Genomic DNA, 26,054 nt, shown 5'->3' on the forward strand with positions numbered 1-26,054 from the left:
TCTTTGAGTAGTACTTGTCATTAGGGATAGTAATGTTATTTATGCAAAAATTATTGAAAGGAGGCAGCATGTTGTAATGGTAGTGAGAGGGGAGAAGGGGCAAACACTGTAAAGGAACATCTGACTGGGGATTTTTTGCCTCTCAGAGGGTCTCTTTTGGACCTTGTAAAGCTGTGCTGTGTTGGAAATTGCAGCTCCTGTCTCCTACAAACAAAAGGAGCAGTAAATTTTAAAAAGTAAGTGAAATAGCTTCCAATATAGCAAATCTTCTGTCTAATGAAATTAGTTAATACTAAATGTCAGTCACAGGTACTCAGAAGTATAATCTGGAAACTGTTTTTGCACTTACTCTGTAAGGACTGCAATAGTCTTTTGTATTCATTGTCAGAAGATATACATTAGTTTACAAGTTTGGTTATTTCAGTGTGCATCCTGTTCTGGGGTTCTTGTGTTTTAGTGCTGATTATTTCTTGATGGTTAGGGAATGTTGTGGTATTCCTTGCTCGCTGTGTTGTCAGACCACTGTGTTTAAGTGATTCCTGGACTAATTAGTAATTATCAATCTTCCTTCAACTAAGCAATGTATGTAATTATTTTTGAGCTGTGTTACATTTTTAATGCTTTTTTTATGGGATATGCTGCATGTTTTGCATAAGAGGTAACAATGTGACAGGGCACTGAAATCACAACTCTTGAATTATCTATGTATCTGTCTGTCTGTCTATATCTATCAGCCTGCCACAGCCTCTCCTGGAGAGGGTTATCTGTTCTCTGCAGAATGAGAAAGATTTTCAGTCAGAGCCACTGTTCTAATTTTAATAAGCAAAATAGAAATGTCCTTTTATCAGGGTTATCTGTTCTCTGCAGAATACAGAGCCACTGTTCTAATTTTAATAAGCAAAATAGAAATGTCTTTTTATGCATTAATAGCTATAGAACATAATTTCTAAGTGAGGGTCTAGTCCAAGTTTGACTTCTCTGTATGTGGTCCTTCTAAACTATACTGTAAAAGAGCATTTCCTTGGAGAGCTGTTCTGATTATTGGTGGTGCAGGTACTTGTGAAATTTAACTGCATGAAAGTTAACAATTAATTACATTTGTAACACTGCTTCTTTGTGTAAGTAATAGTAATTGTCTCAGATAAACCATAAATTGTCTCAGATTGACTATAAATATTTTTGCCAATTAGCACATTTTCATTTGAGAAGGAAGCTGATAGTCTACCAGGTCCAAATCCTGTGGCATGGAATCTTCAGGACAGATTTGTACTGGATAAAGAAATAATGATATGACGTTCCCTAAGACAGAACTGGGTAGAGAATGATCCACACAGTGAATCCTGCACCCTGAGAAGGTGGAGTGTGAGTTTGGAAGCTGTATTTGTAGCACTTGAGCCATTAGTTCTGCCTAGTTATGCAAGTTTCTTGTTTATGGTTCAGCCTTATGCTAGGAATCTTCCTGTCCCCCAATTAGCTCAGTGTCATCACCACTCTCTCTTGTGAGGAGCAGGTTTGCTTGTCCAAGCTGCATTTCTAATGATGAAAAAGATTGTTGCTCTTTCCTTAGGCATGCTTTCAGAAGATTATTCTGATAATACTAGTGGCAGTCATAAAATAAAAGGCTACGATCTTGGCCCTTATAAAATAGTTGCAATATGGGCAGTTGACAAAACAAAATTGTTTTGTTCCATCCTAGGAGATACTTTCAAATTAGAAATGTAAGATATATTTACTTAAGTCTTTAATGACATTTCTGTTTAGTCTTCTCAGGGTTATTATCTTTGTAGGAAAGGAAGTGACCAAATGGGGTTGTGCTCTGAGAATGGCTGTAGCTGCCATGCTGGCCTGGACAGCATCTGCTGCGTTATTAAATCCAGTCACCTGCTCTTTGAAACAACCACATGATGTAATTGTGAAAAAACCCACATTCATACTAATGACTGCATGACACTTACTTTTCTCCTTGTCTATGATTGTCTACAGAACCAAATGGAATCGGATGGGACAAAATTAATCAGAAGTTATGTCAATAAAATGAATGGTTCTCATTCACAGAGAAAATTAGCAAAGACATCTGGTGTGAACATCTCTTCATAGTTTCTGCTGAATGAGTATCTGTTTTGCAAAAACATAAATTGAAATACCCATACCTTTTTTTCCAAGTTGTTACTGGTATCAACCTTCTGATCAAGCTATTAAAACTATTGTCTGGTGGATACTGAGAAACTTAGATGTTTTAAAATATTTGTGATACTTGTTTCATGGTAGAACTAGCTTTTGAGCATGTTGATTTTTGTTTTATTTTCTTCATATGTTGAACTGATGACTCACTGAGTCTTCTTAAGCTCTTATATTTGTGGAATTTAGTTTCCATCTATCTGTAACATACTACGTTCTGACTTGCCAGATGGAGGAGTGCTTTGAATGGAGAAGGATATTACTGGTGGACTTAATGCCATCTCTCCTTAACTCCCAGATGCATAATAATTTTTGCAATCTGAAGATCAGTGTAGTTAATTTTTGAGTAGGTAGTGTTGTTGCCCTACACTTTGTGGGGTCATGTTTTTACTTCACTTGTGTATGCTTGTGTTTATGCACTAAAATTATACTGTATTGCTAACATATTCCTAAATGCACTTCTGTTTTTCTTTGCCCTCTACTCTTTTGATTGCCATAGCTTCAAGTTTATGGCAAATGTACAAATTTTTTATGGATGGAGATTCTAAGGGGAACACTTTAACATTGCTAAGTGTGGTTGCCTGCAGTGGCAGACAAATTGGTTATAAAATACTGCTGATTAACTCATTAAATTCCATCTCAAAAGTAGTTATATTATTTTCCATATTGTTCCTGTTGGATAGCTATTCTCATTATTATTCTCTGATGTGATTCTCTTTTCCTTTGTAAATCACTGTTGGAGTCAGTTTTTTTCAAATGCATGCTTTCCTCTTGATGGAAATTATGGCAGCTTTTCAAATCTCAGAACTGTTTAGCTTTAAGCTTTCTCAGGTAGAAGAAAAATATTAAGGACAAATTCTTACCAATAACAAAGGACAAATTCTTATCAATATCTATTAGTAGTAGCAAATTCTGAAATACTGGCTCTCAACTTTTTGTCCAGTGTGTATAATGATAAATAGTTTAATTTTGAGATGTATATGCAAGCCTTAAAGTATAATAATTAATTTCCATTCTGCTTTTCCACATTTTTTTCACATAATTTTTGTCCTAAGAGGGGCTTCATTTTTTTTAACATATTGTCTAAGCCTAGAAACTAGCTGTGCCTAAAATTTTCCATTCTCTTAGGATTAGTCATAAACCAACAATGGACTGTTACATAGCCTGTCTGGGGCATATGAAACTATAACTGCTTCCTGCTTCCTGAGGTGAGAAAATTCTTTTAAATGAATCAAATAAAATAATAATTTGTTCTACCTTGTCAGGGATTTGATATGTCTCTAATTCCATGCAAGATGAATACATGAGCTAGGAGCCCTCTGTCTGTGGCCATGTCCACAATTTAAAGCAAATAAGAAATAGGTCACCTGCGTAATCTTTGTTCCGTTCTGATTTTAATTTTGGTACCAGATTTAGAAGATACTTTGAGTGAATAAAAGGTTTCCATGATTTTGTATTTTGATTTGAAACTTCTGGCTAAAACCATTTCTTTTGAAATATGGCTCAGGCTCTCTTGGAGTATGTTTTTGTGTCTTTCTTGCCCAGTAACTACAGAGTTAGTTTGCTAAACTGTGATGTGGTAGCTCTAAGATTGATTTTTTTGCCTGCAGTTATTTGTGCCTGTATTGCCTGTTTGTCAGGAAGATAAGTATCTGGCCATTGATTATTTAAGGGTGAATAGTGCCCAGCTCACCTTTTGATGCTGTTCTATTTTTTAGTATTTAATATATGAACATTAGAGCCTGACCAAAATCTAGTTGAGCAGTCTTGTAGTAATAGTAAGGTATTGATTTTGTATTACTGACTACCTGGTTTTATAATTTTGTAAGTGTTCTGTAAAAAATACAACAGTTTAGGAAAGGCTGTTAAATGAGGTGTGTCTTTCCTATATTTTCTTCCTTTCACTTTCATTCTCTTTCTTTCTGCCAGTCTGTTCATTCTATTCCCCATCCTCTTCCCATTTATATTTTCTTTCTCTTGTTCATTCTGTCCCCAGATTCCCTCCTTGCATTATAGTACTCTTCATTTTCTGACATCCCATTAATCTTCCAGTCTTTATGGCTTACTTTCCCACCTCCACAAGCACACCCACAGGATGCTTAGAAATTTTACAGCATACCCAGTTGTCAAAAAACTAAACCTACAAGTCCCAGACCCGTAATACTATGCTGGGAATGCTCATTAACTCCCACACTGTTTGGAAAAAGAAACTGGTATAGTTAGTATAAGGTCTGCAAACCATAATACATGCCTAATATTCCTCTGCTTTCCACTAAACCTGGGAACTCCTCATGGGAAAGAAGATGGGATCTGGTTTTTTTTTGCTTTAACTGTGTAGGAAGCCTAGAAAAAATGGCATGAATGTGCAGCTATAGGGGTGTGACCTCTGAAACATTGGGTTTGAGGGGAACACATTGATTGCCAGCAGATCAGAAAACCTGGTGCCATAGGTGGATGTACCAGAAGTGCATCCTCAGCACAGCAGCTGCACCATGGCCAAAGCCAAAGTGGGCTTTGCAGTGGGGAGTGCTGGTGGTCTCACAGAGTCACAGAATCTCACAGAATCACAGAATTCTCAGATACTTCTGTCCAGTCTGACTGCCAGCATTTCTGTCAGACCATATTCTTTACTGTTGGCAGAAATAACTAAGAAAAAATTACAAAAGACTGCATCTCTAATGTGTGTATGACCAATTGATTGCCTCCTCTACTAATTGCCTGTAAATGCTAATTAAAAAAGCAGTTCAGTGTATGGATGACAGTGGTTAGTTTCCAAAGGCAATAATTTGAGGCTTTTCTCTTGCTGAATAGCACCCATGCCAGTGTTTAGTGTTGCTAAGTGGAATTATCATCGGATTTAATCTTTATCAGAGGTCTCTTAAACAGTGGACCTGGACAGGTTTTGGACAGTTTTCAGTTTTCACTCCCCTGTGTTAGGCGGTTGTTTTCTTTTTTTTTTCTTTTCTTTTTCTTTTTTTTTTTTTTTTTTTTTTTGCAAGCTCAGGAAATATCCACTGCATTGGTTTATTTCTTAATTCTGCTGTGAGGAAAAATGAAGTTATTATCAACATCAGAAATAGAAATGTAGAAATACAAGCTTAAACTTTGCAGTAGTCAGTAGAAGGGGTTTGACCTGCTTGCTTCTTCTTATCCTTCATTAGTACTTTTTTTAAGCCTGTATCACATTTAATTAACTATTTGTGACTTAACTGACAGTAGTGTAACAAGCACAGTATGCTAAAGCAATATTACCAGCTACACCATAGCTGAATACAGCTGTACTGTAACTAACCCCAGAGTTACTGGGTCAGTGACTGATAACACACCGCAGGTTAGATACTGCCTGCAGTACTTCCAGTTCCTTTCTTTCCATTCATATCCAGAGGATAGCACCAAAAGGAGCTAAGCAAAGCGTTGCTCAGAGAGCAGAGGAAATCAGTCCTCTCCTTTACCCTCCCTTCTCTATTATTCAGTAAGGATGCCAGTAACTTAAACAGAATGAATTAGCAAACTGAACTTAAAAGATGAATTTGCCCACTAAAATGGTGTCTCATCAGGGATAAAACATCTCAATAGAACAGTTAAAGATAATTGTTATTTTTTAATATCTTCTTTCTTCAGAATCCTACTCAAGTGGGAACTGCTCTTCAGGTTTTCCATAATCTTGGGACTTTGAAGGATACCATTGCTAATGTGGTGGATGGATACTGCACAGTGCTGGAAGAGAACATAAAAAATGCTTTGGATATCAAAGTGTTGACCCAGCCATCTCAAACAGTCACAAGAGGTATGATACTTCTTTTACAGAGAATGATAACTGTTTATTTTTAGAGGAGTATGGTATGTTATAAAATGAAAGAAACTCTCACATCCAAGCCTGTTCTAGAAATGTTTCCCTGCTTGCTTTAACCAGTTGAGGGTTGGAGTAGGCATATCTCAGAAAACAATTAATTTAGAAACATTTAATTTTACAAAATCGGGTCTGTCTGATATTTGGCTCTGAGGTTTTCCTTTATTTCTCCCTGCCACTCCTTCCTAACTTGCCCAGAAAATTGTCCTCATTAGGTTACAATGTGTAGCATTTTCTTAGCTGTTTCTCATGGAACCATGATTCTAAATTCTTTCTTTTTATTGGTGGGCGAACTATGGGTTGAAATTATTTGCAGTCAATGGAAGAAGCCTGCAACTACATTGTTCTGCTTTTGTCAGGTGAAAACTGTTTCAAAGCAGACTATTCAATATGAAGAAATGTTGCACTATTAAACATTTAGTTCCCACTTAGCTCAGATACCAAAAAATACTGAGGAGTTGAGTGGGCCGGCAAATTTGAACTTCAGTGTTGGGAACATAATTTTTTTTTTTTTTTTTTTCAAAAGTTTTGCAACAAGGTGGGGGTCCAGACCCATAATCAGTGGAATAGTACAGGAATGCATCTTCTCTCAAGTGAAGTGATTGTTTAGAAGCTGCATGCCCTTCAATTGGAATGTCACTTTTTTTAGCAGTTTGTCTATGCATTTAAGTCCTCAGCTGGTAATAGCTGTATTTTTCACAGCTGCTCTCTCTCCCACTTCCCTTTACTCTTAAATCCTGCAAAGCTGGTCATTGGTATTACTGTGGTGCTTCTGTGGAAGGCTGAATTGGTAGAGCTTGTAACAGTCATGAGCATGAAGTATCCCCATTGAACTTCAGAATTTAGTCAGCTTCTCAGTTGAGACAACTGAGGCCATTCACAAAGACCTGTTCTGGATGTATTTTAGGCTGCTTTGACTTAAAAAAAAAAAGTATCTGTCAAAGTGCATAGAGATCTGTATTTCCAATATTTTAATTTTCATTAAATGTGGAAGCTGAAATGTGCTGCTGTGTATGTTTAAAAATCATTTAGGTGGCCCTGGTCGAGCTGCTATGCCAACACCTGGGAACACAGCAGCTTTTCGAGCAGCCCTCTGGACAAACATGGAGAAACTCATGGATCAGATCTGTGCTGCTTGTGGACAGGTACTCTGCAGCTAATTCCTGTTTGTCTCATCATGCAATTTTGGATGTAAGAATTTAGATGTCACTTTTCCTCTCAATAAATTCTCTCTTACAGGTGCAGCATTTGCAGAAAGTATTGGCAAAGAAAAGAGATCCTGTGTCACATGTCTGCTTCATACAGGAGATAGCTAAGGTAAAGTTTTAATTTAGCTGAATACACTTTAGTAAATCTCTTAAGAAAAATGTAATGAGAGAATGAGTTTATTTACAATTTTACAGTTCCATAATTTTTTTTTTACTTAAATTGATGGGAAAGTGTTGAAACTCAAACTAACATTGAAGGATATATTTGTGATCTGTGTTATATCTGTAGGATGTAAACATGTTCATTTTGTTGTAATTTCTTTTGTTTTCTTTAAAAGGGAGCTGATAAGGCACCACTGTATGGATCATTAATGTCATTCTGTGATATCACGTGATTTGAGTAATTAATTAAATCTGTTAGTTTGCATAGGAGAACGTGTCTTCATCTATCATTTTCAGCCATCTGTTTCTCACTTCTTGACAATTTCTCCCTTGAAAAATAATCATGGCTGTTCTTTTGAATACCTATTATTTTCCATTCATTTGCATTGTTTTTTATTCATATTTGGAATAATTTGATTAATGGTCTCCTTCAGTGGTAGGAACAGGATTACTGAAACTGTCTCATCTACATTAGTAGAAGAGAGGGAAAACAAAAGACATGTTCCTGCTGACATCTCTTTCCAAGTGTGTAACTGGATTTTTAATTTACATGGACTTAATATTTGAAATAACTTGGGGAAGCTCTTCATATGCAAACGTGGACTTCTCAACAGTGAAAGCAAATAATAAAGGTTAAAAACAGCCTTTATCTGTCTCTTAAGCCCGTCTCCAGAAGATGTTGCACAGAGCATCACTTTTCTATGAGGCACTTCAAGCTTCTCTTTCTGTGTTAAAACAAACAAACAAAAAATAGCAAACCACAACAACAACAACAAAAACAAAAACAAAACAAAACAAAAAAAAACAACCAAAAAAATCCACAACCCCCCTCAAAAAGTTTATAAACTTCTAGCATATTTTCTTAATTAAAAAGTGTTTAATCTGGAAATAAAATCTCTTGCTACCTGGATGGATCAGCCCTCCCCAGTTTGGGTCATTGTGGATCAGCATGTTTAGGGAGAAACATAGAAACCTGGAGACAGACCAGAAATGCTGAAAGGAAGAGTTTGGATGGAAAGGGAGCTCAGGTAAATGATCTGTTGTTATTCATGAGTGGCTCCCACTCTGTGCCCATGCTTCTGACTTTCACTCTTCCCTCTTGTAAAGCATCACTTGAAAAGGAGTTTTTCAACAACTGAAAAGGGAGTTTTTCCAGTTTTTGAGGCTGATAATAGAGAGAAGCCAAAAGAAATATTTTATCCTCCTGGAGACTAAACAAGCAGGGAAAATGAATTTCAGTGGAACCAGGGTAAAAACTCATTAGAAAATAAAAGGCTTACCGTGTTGTCTTATGCTAAACATGTTCCATGATTTCTCTATTACCCTTCTTCCCTTAACATTCATACTGCAGGACTGCATCTAAGTGAAAAGTTCTATTTCCCAAATAAAATCCATCTATTTATTTTTCCGCAGTTTTCACTCTTCCGATTGTACTACGCCTACAGTAGGGTGTAGTAGAGTGCCAGGCTGGCCACTGTCATTCTCAGTGGGGCAGCTAAGGAGGAGTGGTACATCCTTATCTGATGTTCTGCTAGCAGAATTCTCTCAGCATGGCAGAGTACTGCTGATGGCTTGACTTACTTCTTGCCTGAAATGGTTCAGTCTTGCATCGTGTTTTTCTTGGACATTCTCACAATTAGACCATTTCTTCTGGTGTCTCTTGAAAAAGGTGTGGCACCAAGCTGCAGATAGGTGAAGTCACACCAAAGAGTAGAGCTGTTGTTCAGACAAAACCAGACACATACTGCATGCTGCTGAAATTCAGGAGTGTAAGTACAGATGGCTGTATGGGAGAGTATGAATTGTTTTAGATATAAATAAGAAATTGGTATTTTGCCATTTACTAATGAAGATTCCATCTCGTGTTAAGCCAAACTGAAATGTGCTTTCCTCAGCAAGTGTTCTGGAGAGGGAGAGAAGTTGGATTTTCTGTATTGTGTTCAATTTCATTAATAAACTGAGCAAATGAACAAAACAAGCCAAAGGTACTAACATTGTACCCATTTGCTAGAGCAGCATGCCCACTCCAGAAGATAGGAAAACGAATCATCCACTCTACAGTCTGTGCACTAATTACTGTTACTGATGTCAACATTATTATTATAGTCATCTTCTGCAGCAGCTGCAGTACCACTTTGCCTGTCCATCTGCTTCCTTGTTTTGATTACTGCAGTGCAAGTATCATCCTAGGAAGCATAAGAGAGGAGGAGATCCAGCCTTTTTAAAGCACAAGTCCTTTAATAGCAAGGAAGCTACTTGCCTTTTTTTTAAAGTCATCATTCTCTTTTTCCATTGGGGATTTTTTGTGTCTTTCTCTTCACAGATAGCACAGCCTGCAGTTTTTCTAATTTTGTATTATGATATCAAACATGTGCTTTCCGGCTTTCTAATTACCTTTTACCATAATAATATTTAGTAGTGTTGTATCATGTTGTATCCAAAAATGTAATTTTAAAAGCACCAGCTAATTAATTAAAGGATTCACAAAAATCTCGTTCTTTTTTTTTTTTCTTAAAAAAAAAAAAAGGAAACAAAACCTGATAGATGAAGAAGCTGAGGTACAGAACTTGGAAAATTTTAAATTCTGCAGTTCAGCATGAGGACAATGACAGCACCTGCATCTTTACTACCCTATGGTTTCTCCTACAGAATTCCCTTCCAATTTTTACCAGCTTTAGATGTGGCCAAGAGTTAAGTAACAGTGTCAGGCTTACATGAGGATCATAGAAGAATCTGGACATTAGATTTATACTGCACATTTTTTCACTCTTTTTCTTTGCAGATCTATATTTTGGTGTTTTTCCTTTTACGCAATATGAAATTAATGCAATTCTAAAAAGAAATCATGTACTCGTAGTACCTTCTAAAAACTGCTTCATTTCATACTAGTCATGAGCTATAGATTCATTATTAATGTTTACATATTTAAATTATAGATTTAATTTTTTAACAAATCTATTAGTTGTTTAAAGGAGAAATACGATTGAATGGATATTTTGTGGGTTTTATGTAAGAAAAAAGGTCTTTAATGACTAGATTTTAGTTGCAGAGGGCTAAAAGAATTCAGAACTCATGCAGTTCTGATTTCTAGTTTTGGGGAAAATGAATACAGATTTCACTGTATACATTTTTTAAAAGATAGGGTTAATGCTGTCATAATTTTAAGGACAAAAATTAAAATTACAAATGAGATTTAAATAATGTAAATTTGATATTTTTGTTCACCTAATGACTGGTTATTTATATCACTTCTTTCAGTTGCTTAACTCACCTTCAGAGAGCTAATAGGTTACTTCAGTTTATTTTGCTTTATTGCTTCTCTCTTTCAATGTGACTAATCCTTCCTTGGCTGTTGTAATGCCTAAACTACAATTGACTTCAGTGTAAATCGCAGCTGAACATATCTTTGTGTGACAGCCACCTTCCTAATTAGAGTCCCTCTTAGCCCCTTGTAAAAGAGTTGAAAATGATCTTTGATCCTCATCTATTTTGGCTCCTTCCCTCCTACATAGGCATCAGGGAACGGTTCTGCCAAGAGAAAAGCAGCCTGAAAAGCAACAAATCATTTTTAAGGGGGGCTGGGGTGGTCAGCAGAAAGGATGAACTGGGTCTCTCTGCTGGGCAGAAAGGTGCAGGCAGAGCTGCCCTTGCTCGCCTTTGGGTGTCCTGTTTGCAACCAAGGCACATCACAAACCCTGTCGTTTACGTAAGCCTCGGGGTAAAAAAGTGAGCTGAGAGTTCTAGGGAGTGTTATTATGCACTTTCTGGAGGGCTCTTATCATTGCTTCTGCTGATGAATGTTTGGTGAGTAAGCAGCCTTTTTTCCTGAGTTGTCAACACTGGCAATATGAGGTGTTAACGATACAGAAAGAAATGTCCTCAGCATTACATAAGATAAAGAAAATAAATGGAAAATAAAGATATTTATTGACAGAGTGTACTTCTATTTCACTGTCTAATTTCTGCTCCCCGTCCAAACTTGTTAAAAAATGTTGCTGCTTTGAAATTATTCACATTTACATCACATATTCACATTCAGTTGACCCAATTAAAAAATAATCCCAAGTGGAAAATATTGAAAAAAAATCTAATTATTGTCTTATGTGAATTCAGAAATAGTATGGTTTTCACCAATTATTACAAGTGTGAGATTTGTTTTTTAGTATTTTTTGTAAATGCAGAATTGGATTACTTGAACATCATTTCTACTGTGATTTCTGTTTGTTATTTAAGCCATAATGAGGTACTTTGTGAAGATTTAAACCCAGGTGGATGAGCAGGTTTTTGGTTCCCAAAATATCAAAGATAATTTTTGTTTCAGATCTACAAATTGCCCTCTGAATTGCAGAAGTTTTGAGGACTCTTAAGAGCCAAGAAAATTATACCAGTTAAAAGTCAACTCTCATTTTGAATGGATCTGTGTGCCCAGGCAGCCATACTTAAAAGTATTTTTATTCTAATTGACATGGGAGGGTCAGAGCCTGTGCAATGGTTTTCTAATGACACTACGATTTCTGTAGAACTTTAATTCCGTTTCTCTGACAGAAATACGCAGCTGTGAAGAAAAGGGATGGTGTGGAGGTTGCGTAGGTTAGTAGGTAATAATGACTTTTGCTCTTTTTCACTTCTTGTTTGGTGGTGTTTGTGCAAATTGCAGATCAGTGATGACTGCAAATTACTAAGTCAGTTGGTTTTCAGTCAGCTTGCCATTGGAAAAGAAATATATTTACCAGAAGTGCCACCTTTTATCATCATTCTTGTCAATCTTACCTGAACAGCTCCGGGCTGAGTGGACACGGTAACGAACCATCCTTTCATCCTTGGAGGGGATATGAAGTACTCAAGGTGAAAGCATGGTTGGAATTGAAGCTGTACATACTAAATCACTTCTCTGGGTAGAAGAAAGCTGTCAAATCCCTGGGGTAGTTACTGGCTCTTGAATACTAAGTTCATTTATTTCCAGTTGATGCATATCTTGCAGGAATATGGAAGGATTAATTAATGTTTTAAGTAGTTTTGAAGATACAGGGCACTGTTTAATATCTAGGTACTTTTGTTTCTTACAAATTAGTTTTTCTGAGGAATCACTTGAGAATTCCAATATTCTATGAAATGCACAGTCTTAACTTTATTTTCTAGTCAAGAAAGTTTTTGAGAAATAAAGCAAACCTGCATAAAGAGACCTTTTTTCAAATGTTGCACTACAGCTGGAAGTCTAGAAACTATTACACCTTGGATATAAACTGATCAACCCAGTGTAATGAAATTCTGTGCCCTGCGGTAAAACAAAAAACAAATCAAGGTCATTTTTAAAATCACAGTGTCATTTATTGACATCTCTGCACCTGTAATGTATAATACAAATAACATTAGAAATTTAAATTCACTCTTATTTGAAGAAATTTAATCCTGACTACTTTAAGGATATAGAAAAGGGTTATTGAGAACACACTCAGAATTTGTCTTTTCTTTACTGATTAATTGCACTACTGAGGATGATGGCTTTTTGTTCACAGTCTAACATTTGGCAATTATGTTGCTATAGAAATAGTGCAAATAGATGTCTTTATTTCTGTCCCATAAGATCTTGTCATATGAAATTGTTAAATCATTTGCATTGTTGCTTTATTGGTGGAAAAAATATTTAGACTGTCCTTTAAACGTCTTCTGTTTTTAGAGCAAATTCACAAGTCCTGTATTTCTCCATGGCGGAGCGTTTGATTACAGATAGAAACACTGTATATGTTAGTATGCAAAGCCTGATTTCAGGAGCCTGCAGCAACTAGCTGCATGCTAATATTCACTATATTGTTTTACATTTCAAAGAGGCTTCACAGTAAAGATGCTTTTCACATTCTACTCAAAGTATCAAAATTTCTACAGGGAAAAATAAGTTGGAAGTGGTTGTCATGAAGGGGAAGCCAGTTTAGAATCAGTGGGTCAGATTTATTATTCGAATGTTAAAATAGCTATTTTAGACAGACACAAATATGATAATTCACAGATGGAAAATTACACTCATTAAGTTCTAAATTTACAGTGTGGAGGAAATAGAGACATTTGTAAGAATAAATATATGTGCTTTCAGCATCTTCTTGCATTCTTGTCTAACACTGAATAAGGGGGGTGCTTTCATTCTCATTCCTTGAATTTAGATTTAATGTCAGATGTTATAATAAGAACAGAGCTAAAGAGATTTAATTTCATTTCAGTAATAGCAAAGTTAATTAGTGGTTTGATATGGGTTTTTTAAATGAGGTAAGCTGGTTTTATGTTTGAGGAGACTTGAAATCAGTTTTCCAGGCTTTAGCATTAATATTGTTGTATAGTACCAGTGAATACAGAGCTTGTAATATCTGTCCTTTGATGATAGTGGTACTCAGCCCACTATTGTTCAGTGGTTTATTAACTTACTAGTAGCTGTTAGTGAAAATGGGTTATATTTTTTGAACTGGAAAAACGAGTCGTTTTCATGTGAGTGAGAAGGGGTTTAGCACATGAATCGTGTCAGTCTGTAGTTTCTTCTATAATCTTGTGAGCAGCCAACATCGAATCTAAATTTCAAATCTATGCAGGCAATGCATCAATCTGAGTAATAGTGTCGCTTCACGCTATTAACAAGTCTGCTTAGGTGCTGTAGTACCATGCACTAAACATGAAAAGACTACTGAAAAAAAAAATTAATAGACAAGTATAAATCCCTCCCTCCCCATACCAGTAAAAGAATACTGGTCTAAATCCTTTCCCTACCACCAGTCATTGCACAGAAGGTGATTGAGTCTGCAGGCTCTCCCAGTTGCACTGTGAGTGCTTTTATTATCAGTGTGGGATTAATTGTGAATGGCCCAGCTGAATGGCCAGGCCCAGAAAGTGGTGATCAGTGGTGCAAAATCTAGCAGCTGTTCAGTAGTGTACCCCCACAATGGGTCAAATACAAGGTCCAGTTCTGTTTTAAGACTTTTATTGGTGATCTGGATGATGGGCCAGAATGTAGCCTCAGCAGGTTTGCTGATGACACAAAACTGGGAGTAGTGGCTGATGCTCCAGAGAGTCATAATGCCATCAAGAGTGACCTCAAGAGAATGGAGGAATGTAAAGGAATGGTCTGATGGGAACCTTATGGTGTTCCTGGGACAGAGAGCAGGAAGGACTAACACTGTCCAAATGTCTTCTGGCACTGGCCTTATGCAGTGTTATTAAGCTGCATCAGGGGAAGTTTAGGCTGGACATTGGGAAAAACTTCTTCACAGGAAGAGTGATTGGCCATTGGAATGGGCTGCCAGGGAAGTGATGGAGTCAGCATCCCTGGAGGTGTTTAAAAAAAGACTGGATGTGGCACTCGGTGCCGTGTTTAGTTGACAAGGTGGTGTTAGGTTGTAGGGTGGACTTGATGATCTCAGAGGTCTTTTCCAACCTAGTTAATTCTGTGACTCTTTGGTTCTATTATACAACCTTAGATGTTTTATCTAAAACCTGACCTATTATGGGAAAGTTGCAGAATGTTACTGTTTGTACCGAGTATTGACAATAGTGACTTTATAGTAATAGTTGAAATTAAATACTTACACAAAGTGAAAATATTTTTAGCAGATTGCTGGTTATGGCCCTGATTCAGCAAAGCAGTTAAGCATATTTTTTATTTTTCATAAGTAGTATATACTATGGAAGTCAAACTGCCTCAGTCTATGATTTTAATAAGGATAAACTTTGTCCCATTCACATAGACAATATAGTGAGCCTCACTGTTGAGAAAATACATCACCATTTGTGGTCTAGCCTGCTGGACATATTATGTCTGATTTATGGGTATGATTTTCATGAGAAAGTAATTCCTCTGTGAATAGTATGTGTGACTGTGTACCAAATTTTTAAACAGTGTGAAAAAGGAGGAAGACTACAGTAGCTGGGCCAGAGTGCAGTCTGGTTGTTGTTTTTCTATTTTACTCTACACAGATGCAAGTGGGTTACCTAGAACTAACATATTATAAGTAGCTACGTGCTAGTAGTCCATACATCTTTCAAAAGTATCTTTCCATTCCCTGGTTGTGGCCAGCTGTCCAGAAGGTCAGAAGGACAGAGGGTTGGCCTAGTGTATGTTACTGGGCAGTTCAGTTCATTTTTGAAAATAAAGAATTAACAAGAGGAGAACAGATCTAAACTGTCTTGCACTGCCGAAGGAATTGAATAGGGGCTACTAAATCATGTAAATCATTTAAGTGCCTGCTCAGCTGTTCAATTTTGGGGAATAAAGTGGTCACTGGTCACAGCAACAATAGTGACGGTATTTTTGATTTACAGTTTTGGTTGGTAGATACTAATTTATGTAAGTGTACTTTAGGCATTGGAGCATTTTCACAACAGATTTTTATTAGAAAATAGCCAATTCTGTGACTGATCTTAATTCCCCACTATTTTGTAGTGGTACAAAGTATGATTTATGTGCGGATTTTCTGTGCAGTGAGATCAAAATAAAGCTGCAAACATAGAGTACCATTCATTCATTCAATAATGCTGCGTTAAATGGATCTGATTTGGGAGGAAAGTTCTGGTTTGCCATTATAGTCTTAAAATTGCTTGCAGTTAATGTTCATCGTTTTAATGTTCATAGTTTGGTATATTTAATGATGGGAAACATATGTATATGTCAGCCTGAATCTTGCCTATCATGAGTTTTAGATACCATCAATTACAGTTAAGGTTCTTTTGTTGAAGGAAAAACATATCGCCTGACAAGAGGAAACAACATTTTATTTTATGCTAAAGTGCAATAATTTACTTCTGGAGACTTTTAATTATGTATGGATGTTTTATGTAGGTTTTCTATGTGCACAGTATGCACCTGAAACAGCTTTGTGCCAGATAATAACATCTCTTACCTTCCAAAGGTCTATGTGTTCTCTGTGTTGTTAAACACATATGCTGGGTGGGGGGGACAGTGTGACAGAACAGTGACCTTTTTCCAGTGTTGTTGGTTATGGCATAGGAAGCTGTTGGAAAATGATTGCTACAGAGCTGAAAAGATAATCGGATGCAGTTCATTACTCATCTTGTCAGCTGCTCCTGCTACAAGGGATTGTATCACAAGATGTTAATCTGCTTGTGACTAGATTTCAAAGCAAGCATTTTTATTTTGGAGGGGGTGTAAATAATTTAACATCTTCCAATTCTATTTCATTTTCAGAAGCAAGAGAAATGGAAAATTCCTGATTTAAAGTCTCAGAATATTAATTGATAGAAATATTAGTACATCCTTGTGGATTATTTTACAACTATATAATAATATGCTGCAAAAAGCTATTTAATTGCAGAAGTGGTTCTTTTAAAACTAATTATGAGGTAGTGTATTCCTTGAATTGTGGAAGTTAGTCTGCTAGCACACTTCAGTGTGTTCTGCAAGACAAACATTAGACACAAGACAGATTTGGACCAAAAAGAGCCTATCTACACACTGAATCACTAATGAGGATGTACCCAATGCTCCCATACATTGTCTACCGCTGAGGATATTTGGTGTAAATGTGGAGGAGGATTATATTCATTATTTGCAGATGGGAAGATGAGAAGGTAGTTTTAGCTAGCTGATTTTAGTTTTTGGAAAGTGAAAGGCCCAAAAGAGAGTTTCTTTCTGATACTGTGGTTTGCTGCTCACAATGCTGCATATGAAGCGTAGGGGAAGACTTACAAACTTTACATTACATTAAGATGAGACAGTAGATTTGCTGTGTACATTTCAAGCAAGCAGAACTGCCTTTTCCAGATTCATCCTATCTTTTTAGTTCTTGAAGAAGTTGTCCTTTACAAGGGACATTCCTTTAATTTCCTGCTGGAGAATAACACTCCTTTTGCTACCCTTTCCTTGTAAGTTTCTAGTGTTGATTACTGTCATATGGAATTGCACGCTACATTTTAAGCAGTTAAATTATAATTCTCATAAATCTAATCCTTATTAGAATACATAATTTTAAAAAAACAAGCAGTGAGAGGCTCAAATGTACCTTCAAAAGTAATATATTGAAATAATGTGTAAGCAAAAGAAATTACAGATTTAAACAAATTGTTTCTGGATTCTCATGGTTGCATATGGCACTTTTTTACTCCCTCAGGAGCATCTAATGCTAATGCCTTGCAGTTTTGGTAGCTACAGTCCACCCACTTAAATACCCCCTGGTGTATGCGTAGGCAACAATATTCTCTAGTTCCTGCCACAGACTCTTACATGGTCTTCTCTGTGCTATTAATCAGCAGCTATATTTCACCTCCAGAGAGACTGCATCTCAGCACTGGACAAACTGAAATCTCATGTCATATGCCATGCAAGCAGCCAGCACTCTGTAGATAATGGTTTTAGTTAGTTTGAAAACAGGGCATTTATTTTTTCCCCTAAACATTTTTGACTGAATAGCCAGTCAGTAGAAAATGTTATTTGACTTTTTCATGAAGCTTTTCCCTTCTGTCTCTCCTCATACATAATACAGTTGGCTAGCTGAGCCACGAGGGCCTTCTTCCCTACAAAATTCTGATACAGTTCATGTACACCATTCACCCAAGTCAGAAGACACAAAGAAACTAATGAGCAGAGGCTAATTTGTGCCTGTGCAAATCTGTGCATGAGAACATATGTATGCATGTCTGACCTTATATTATGTGTGTATATAGAGATACATGGAAAAGTGATGTATTTCCACAACAACATAAATCGTCATCCCACGTTGCTGTTACTTGTCACCATGTGGAATCTGACAATTAAGATAGGAATGTTGATGGGGAGGGGTACATGTATATTTGTTTTCTGGCCCCTTTAATCACTGTGTTTTCTGCTGAGACAGTGACAGATATGTAGATGGCAATTACACACACAAAAAAAAAAAGTTTGAAAGTGCTGTCTAGGTATTTTTCCACTTCCATTAGGTTATTTAGAATTTGAATTGAGTTACCATGCTCAATAGGCAACCAGTGTTCCAGGCTGGGATAGAGAATATGGAAGCCAATTAATTTATACTTGATGTGAAAGGCATTTGTTTTATAGTAGTCTTCATGTTCTGAATTTGAAACTGTGAAATAAAGAATTAAGTAATTTCACGTTTATGCTATAGCAAAAAATTTATCAAAGAGATTTTATGCAGTGATCTTTCTGAATAATTTTCTGATATTCTAATTTTACTTCACCCATTTATGAAAGTCAAGTACAGTTTTACAGAAAATACAAACATAGCTATAAAAAATTACTTCCATTTCTAAATCCATCATTGTCCTCAAGAAGAGAAAAATGTGATTCCATAATCCCAGTTTATTTTAGCATTCAGTGTTAATTATCGTACATTTTATGAGTCCAACAGTATAAAAAGATGTTCTCTCTCAATTCTTAACACATGACCCATAAACTTTACCTTTCTTTATCTTTAGATAAGGAGTAGAGTTGGATTAATTCCTCATCTAATTGCAGAGTTTGTGATGATAATCCTATTTTTTATCATTACTTTTAAATGTATCACTATACCTTTGACTGATTTTCAGATTTTACATTAACTCTTGAAGATGATTTTTTTTAAACTGAAACTTGAGCTTGAACTTGCAGTCTTTCAATGAACAGATCTTCAAGAGGGATGCAGTGGTACTTGTTAATGAATGACCTTGTAAAGACATTTGTTGCTTTGCCCATTATTGCCACTGCTAGTGAAAAGAGAACCTTTTTTTTTCCCCTTTATCATCTTAAGTAGTAGTAATTCATTTTGGAGTAGTGAGACTTTTAAATTTAATAGATTATCTCCACCTTTTTGTGGTACTGTTGGGCAGTGCAGAAGTGAAACTGACATTTTTTTTCTTTTCTGATTATCATTCCTGTAGTGATCTGGTCAAACTGGTTAATGCAGCCATAGGATCAAGGGATGACATGTACACCATGCAAGGGGGAAAACCCTTCTGCTCAGAGTGGGTTTTTTCTTCCCATGACAACACTGAACAGTCTTCCAAGTATCTCAACAAGTAGGCAGGATGGGATACCCATCCTTATCTCCTGAAATTTTTTTTCTACCTCAAACAGACAGGGATCAAAAACCATGTTTTAATGCTTGACCCTAAGTGCCAGATGTTGGGGGCAGTAGGGAAGCAGCCTGCCCTTGCACATTCCCTTTGGCGTGCTCCCTTGTTTCCCCGTTGGCAAGAGGCAGTGAAGAGTCTGCTGTGAGGTTCACTGTATTTTTGTGTGGTTTATGTTTTTGGGAAGCTGAGCTGCTCTGTGTGCAGCAGGCAGTGGTTGGTCCCTGGCTGGAGTTAGCCAGCGCGTGGTAGTGGCAGTGAATAATTGCTGTGGTGTAGCCAGCACGAGAACTCCCACGGAACGGGAAGGTCACTGCAGTGCAGGGAGATTTTCTAACACATCTCCTGAGGTGTGCTGCTTCAGGCTGCACTCACACTCCTGGAGAGCTGGGAGCAGTTCTGCTCAGACTTGGAGGAAAATATTTAATTCAAGACAAGACTGAAGCTTTTATTTTGTTTTCTCCAATAGTTTTTCTAGCCCTAAACCTGAGGAAAACTTCTCAGATTTCACTTACTCTGTTTTTATCCTCAGTGATGAGGAGCAGCTTTGACTGGAAGCATTTGCATTGCTTGAGAAAGAGCATGTTTTGAAACTTGTATTCCTTTTGTCCCTTGCTCTTAGGATGGCCAGTCTGATATTTTGTACAAATTTTGGACTGCAGTAACCCAGACACTTTCTTCTCAGTTTCAGTCAGCAACAGACTGTAAGTATTCAGTAGAAATGGTTTGTAATGTGTTCTGTAATTATTTTGAATCTTGCTTTTCAGTAAGCCCTTTGCTCGGTATCTCTTCTACCAGAACTATAGCAGTGGTTCACTCAGCACAAGGTCTGTGCGTTTAAAACTTCTGGGTTTGTAACCAGACAGGGTCCTCCTAAACTATGGTGGAATTTTCAAAAATAAATATTTTCTGTTTCATTAAGTAGTTGTTATCTAATAACAAAAAGTTTTTTTCTAACTGTGAGTGGAGGTAAAAATGTTTGGAATAGTACATTATACTCCCTGAAGCAAGTGGGTTTGCCAAATTCAAAATTAATAATTTGATTTTAAAGATAAATTCATAGTCTTTTCTTGTTAAATGCTGATTGGTTGTAAAAATCATATTTCAGTCATTTTTTAGATTCCATTATAAACAGGATTTTAGTTACTTCAAAATTGTCTTATATAAGTACAGATGAACAGCTGGTGTTCTGAACTATACACAATGTTCTCTACATGTGTAATATGTAAATGGCCGATACAATCACGGAATATTAAATATAAATTGTGTGTTAACATAAGACAGTTCTATTACCAGAACATGCTAATGCAGCATGCAGTTGGATCATAGGTGAGTTTGGAACTTTCATAAATATATCTTTCACATTTGCATAGTGCTTAAATTTAATCTTTTGCCATCAGAGGTGACGGGCATAAGATGTGCATTTATCTTTGTGATCTCAGCTATTGTACCAGCCCTTCAAAATTTGGTCCTTCCAGGCTTTATAGCAGCAGTATAATTTTGAGGAACTAGCTGATGGATTCATACTCAGTGGTTGCTAAGTAACTAGATGATCCCAAAAGAAAATGTATGCATCTTGTGTTAAAACATATTAATTTTACTGTTTGCCTTATGCACTTCTTTAAGGACAGTAAGTACATACCCTGAGCCTCCTGTGCTCACACTGAACACGTGCTGCCAGTTCTCAGCACTCACACTGGAGATTGTCAATTTATGACATCAGTTAACAGGACCAACCAACACTGCAGAACTGAGGGAACTCTTACGTTTTAGCAGCTGCACTTTTTCTAACAGCTATTCAAAACTATTTTATTGCTTACAGTTTTTAATAATGTGTTTTATATAAACTTTATAGGGGAGGTTTGATGTGAATGATGCTTTTATCTTGCTACAGCTGAGTTTTGGGGAGATATTTTTTCATTTCAATGAGGCATCTAAATGAAAATGTTAATTTTTAACATAAATTTCTGGTGACTGAATGCACTGACATCAGTCAGGTTTTGGATCATACAGATCAGAAGAAGATATCAGAAAAATAATGTCAAAATAGAAATTTATGGCAGTGTAAAAGGTTTGATATTAGATAATGATGTGCTTTTGTGAGGTTGGGACAGTCTTTGTAAACATAGCTTCATGACCTAAAATAACTCTGTGTTTGATAATAAATGTGAATCCTCCAGTATTCAAAATTACATATTTGAGTTGAAAGCACAGGTTGGGTGAAATGGGGCAGATGTCTGGAACCTGAAAAACCTATGAATGAATGGAGCAGTGTTAATCTCCTAATGTAATGGGAAATCTCTAGAGTATGAGTGATGTTAGATCAAGATTAACAGTTGCTAAAGCAGTTGTACATTTGTTTCATTTCCTGTTACTTGTGGCAAGCCTTTCAAGGCTGAAAATAATGCTGCTTTTTCTGCTGGCTTTGTGATTCTCTGACAAGTTTAGGAATTGCATATTAAATGCCTTGTTTTAAGAAGTGTGCATAAAAGCATATGCTTCCCTCATCACATTTCTGAAGACTTTCGTTCATAGGGGTTATCTTTGTCTGTTTTAAATTGTTGTCTTCAAAGTTGCACAGCCCCACACTTATCCTCCATCAAGACATTGTTAGCAAATCTCTAGATTTAGAGAGTTCCAATTACGCTTTGGCCATAAATGAGTGATAATAATAATAAAGTTTGATAACAAACATTTATTGTACAAAATAAAGTAATTTTTTCATATCTGGTCTTCCAGTTGTGGGTTTTATACTGGTGCTTTACAGCCTTTGTCAAGTGCATTTAATGTTATAGTTATGTCACTTTGAAATTAATTATAAATATTACATTATTAATATTAAACTTAGGATAACATTGTGTAATGTTGATATAAATGCAAGGATAGAGATTGTTTATAGGAATAAAAAAATTAGTTTGAACTTAGCATCATGCGTTGCTTACTCCTTTATTTTACAGCCTCTATGTTTTTGAAGCAAGCATTTGAAGGAGAATACCCCAAATTACTGAGGCTTTATAATGACTTATGGAAGCGTCTCCAACAATATAGTCAAAATATTCAGAGGAATTTTAACACAAGTGGAACTACTGATCTTTTTGCCGAACTACAACAAATGGAAGAAGATGCACAGGACATATTCATGCAAAAAAATGAAGATTATGAGTAAGTATTATGAACTGTATGACTATAAAATATGAATCTTTGCACCCTGTAATAAAACAAAATTTTTTAAAAACTTACTGTTATTCAAATTGTCACTGCGGGAGAATTTTAAAGGCTTTTTTCCCCTCTTGCGTTTACTGCTCTAATGCTATTTTAGAGCTGTAGGCTTTTTGTTAAGCAATATATCTAATAGTGTTGGGTTGTCTTGTCTTTCACAAAGTCTCTGACTTTTGAACAAGTTCTATCTTTTTGTCTCTTTGGGTGAAAAAAAATAGGAAAATGGTGAAAAATCAGTTTTGTATGTGTTAGGATTACAGCACTAGCTTTCTCCTGATGACACTGCAATCATTTGAATGTGACAAATGCTCAGTTGTTATGATTCACAGTTTTTAGTTTATACATCATAGAATAAACATGATCTAAGTGATATCAGAAAGATCAAACTGAAACAGGCTTATCAAGCCTATTAGGACTTCTAGACTTATGTAAGAAAATGAATATTTTATATGAGAATTGTATTGACTCAAACATGTTCTTGAGCAGTCAGTGGGAGACTTATCAGAAGAATGCTTTTCATATGCATATGTTTAAAAAGCAGAAAGAAAAACCAGGTTCAGTATTGCAAAGTTTGTAGGTCTGGAAAAATTTAATGCTATTGTGTATTTCAATTTAAAATGTAGTAACATTTTCTTGTGTGCAAAGTCCAGAAAAGGCCTTGAAAGATTCACTGCAACAGTATGAAGCTGCCTATCTGTCAAAATCCTTGTCTCGACTGTTTGACCCCATCAATCTTGTCTTTCCTCCTGGAGGTCGGAATCCTCCCTCTTCTGACGAGCTTGACAGCATCATTAAAACTATAGCCAGGTATGCACATATAAGGCATTGGAAATGTATTTTGGAAATACTGAATGTGTCTTGTTTCATAACTTACAGTTTGAGAAAGGAGACTTCCTTAGCAGTAAAAGGTTGATTACTCTTTAATTATAAAGTAGATTAGTGCAAAAATCAAGTCAGAGTTTAGGATAGGTTAGGATGGGATAAAATACAGTAACACACAATAGGACAGAATATGTCAGTTGGAGGGGGCCTACAATGATAAATCCAGTCCAACTGCACAAACACTTCAGAGCTGGCCAAAAGCTAAAACATGTTAAGAGCATTGTCCAAATGCCTCTTAAATACTGACAGGCTTGGGGCATTGACCACCTCTCTAAGAAGCCTGTTCCAGGGTTTGACCACCCTCTTGTTACAGGTGTGATTCCTTAATGCTGAGTTGGAACTCACCTCGTGCAGCTTTGAACCATTCCCACACCTCCTCTGACTGGATCCTGGGGAGGAGTGCTCAGCACCTCCTTCTCCACTTCCCCTGCTTAGGAAACTGCAGAGGGCAATGAGGCTGCCCCTTCTTTTCTCCAGAGTTGACAAGCCCACATCCTTTGCTGTCCCTCACAGGACATTCCTTTCAGTCCTTTCACCTGATCTATTGCCCTCCTCTGGACACATCCTTCCTAAATTGTGGGACCTTGAACTATACATGGTGTTCAAGGTGAGGCTGCACCAATGATAAATACAGCAAGATAGGCATCTCTTTGTTATTATTTATAATAAATATATTTTATTGTTTATTTTCTGTATTTTGTTTTTCTGGAATAAATGAAATTTTAACATAAGTATTAATGTTTAAGCTTATAAAAGATCAGGAAGAGAAACTTTACACATACTGTCAATGTCTGGTATCTTAATTACCCTGACTGTGTCAAAGGGAAGTGGTAGTTGTTTGGCTGGAAGTGATAATACCTGATGTAAATACTTTGTTAGAGTAAAACAGGATGATAGGTAAAGCAAGATGATAGGTAAAGATGACTATTCCAGGTAGAATTTGTAGAATGAGATACCTGAATTACCAGTGGTGCATTTTCCCTCATGAGGTTTTGGTAACGACTACTCTGTTTAATAAAGTCTGAAAAAAGATGGGCTGTATTCACAGTATGTGTGTGTGTGTCTAAAATATTAAATATTGACACAGTACTTGTGACTGGGAGTTACAGATGCTCAGAACATGTCTGTTGGTGTGGTGACTGATACTGTTTTGCTCCTTGCAAAAGAGAAAGGAAAACAACATGAAAATGACGAAATTTCAGCTGAGTCTTCTAGAGTGACCTTTAGCTTATGATGTTTGGGGCCCTAGAGAGTTCTCAGAGAAGATTATTCCAAGTTGGGGTGCCTGATGATTCTCCAGCTCTTGAGAGAGGTTAAACTCACCATTAGCAACATGATGGTTCTTGTGCTTGCCAGTCTTCAGCAGAGCAGGTTTGAATGCAGCCCCAGCCGATGGAGATCTGGGGATGTTAATGAACAAAAAATACTGGAAGCGATTTAGAAATCTTTTCCTTCTCCGCTTGTTCCCTGTCATTCCTTGGGGGCCTCTTTTACTATAAAGGATTGCCTAAAACACAGCTTATTAGTTGTGTCAAGCTAAGGCATCCCCTGGGTATTTCTGCACAGCTCATGTAATTCCAGAGTTGAATGACTGTGTATTCACCTGTAATGTTTGAAGGCTGCTGCCAAATCTTGAATGTAGTTAATTGCTGTCAATATTTTTGAATGGCTTACTAATAGTGATTTCATACTGAAGTGTCATTCCTAAACTTTGCTCATTTCTACTAGAATAGGAACACTGCACATAAAATTCCCAAATGACTTGTTAAATTGTAAACTGAATTACGGTGCGTGGAAAGACTTGGTTGTATGTGTTACTCTCTCTAAATTGACGTGCCACGTAACTGTGTATTCATAGTTAATTCTTTACCGATCCAATACTGCGTTCAATACGGCACTGTTTAGTTGTTAATTAAGATTTGTAATCTTTGCTTCCAGTGAGCTGAATGTGGCTGCTGTTGATCCAGACCTGAGTTTAGCTGTGGCCAAAAATGTGGCGAAGACCATTCAGCTTTACGGTGTAAAATCAGAGCAGCTTGTAAGTAATTTTAAATTTCTAAATACTAATGTTTTTTCATGTGCAGTGTTCTGGCTTTTGTAGATTTAAAATATAACAGTTAAGCAATCTAGATAGACAGAACTTTCCAATTAGCTTTCCATTGTATTTATGAACATGATCAATTAAATTCTGCCTTCAGACAAAGTCAGTCTATTGATAGCAGTAAAATTTATCTGTATAACTCCAAATTGAATTTGCCATATTAATTTTTAAAACCTCAAAACTGTAGCTGTCATTAAACAAAATCAAGACTGTTTAATTCAGTTCTTTATTGACCAGCATTTGATACATCAGTTACATGATGCAGCATCTTTATGGTATTAAAATCTAGACTATTCAAATACAATTTTTCACTATTTGCAAGAAATGTTGGGAATTTTTTCCATATATGTATTATTTGACATATATTTAAGTGACCTTTGATTTGTTTGTATTGTCATATATTTCCAATCATTCCCAT

General features: G+C 36.4%; 1 protein-coding gene across 1 annotated transcript in view; it reads left to right on the plus strand.

Moving 5' to 3' along the window:
- Positions 1 to 26,054, plus strand: part of COG5 (component of oligomeric golgi complex 5) — a 174,508-nt gene that overhangs the window by 106,755 nt on the left and 41,699 nt on the right. The window contains exons 8-14 of the mRNA XM_041474602.1: positions 5,800 to 5,965; positions 7,061 to 7,173; positions 7,268 to 7,345; positions 20,057 to 20,138; positions 22,392 to 22,596; positions 23,299 to 23,460; positions 25,474 to 25,573. Of these exons, the coding sequence (XP_041330536.1) occupies positions 5,800 to 5,965; positions 7,061 to 7,173; positions 7,268 to 7,345; positions 20,057 to 20,138; positions 22,392 to 22,596; positions 23,299 to 23,460; positions 25,474 to 25,573 (906 nt within the window). The remainder of the gene's footprint in view (positions 1 to 5,799; positions 5,966 to 7,060; positions 7,174 to 7,267; positions 7,346 to 20,056; positions 20,139 to 22,391; positions 22,597 to 23,298; positions 23,461 to 25,473; positions 25,574 to 26,054) is intronic.

Source organism: Pyrgilauda ruficollis, unplaced genomic scaffold (genome assembly GCF_017590135.1).
Source record: "Pyrgilauda ruficollis isolate IOZ18807 unplaced genomic scaffold, ASM1759013v1 scaffold33, whole genome shotgun sequence".
Lineage (NCBI taxonomy): Eukaryota > Metazoa > Chordata > Aves > Passeriformes > Passeridae > Pyrgilauda > Pyrgilauda ruficollis.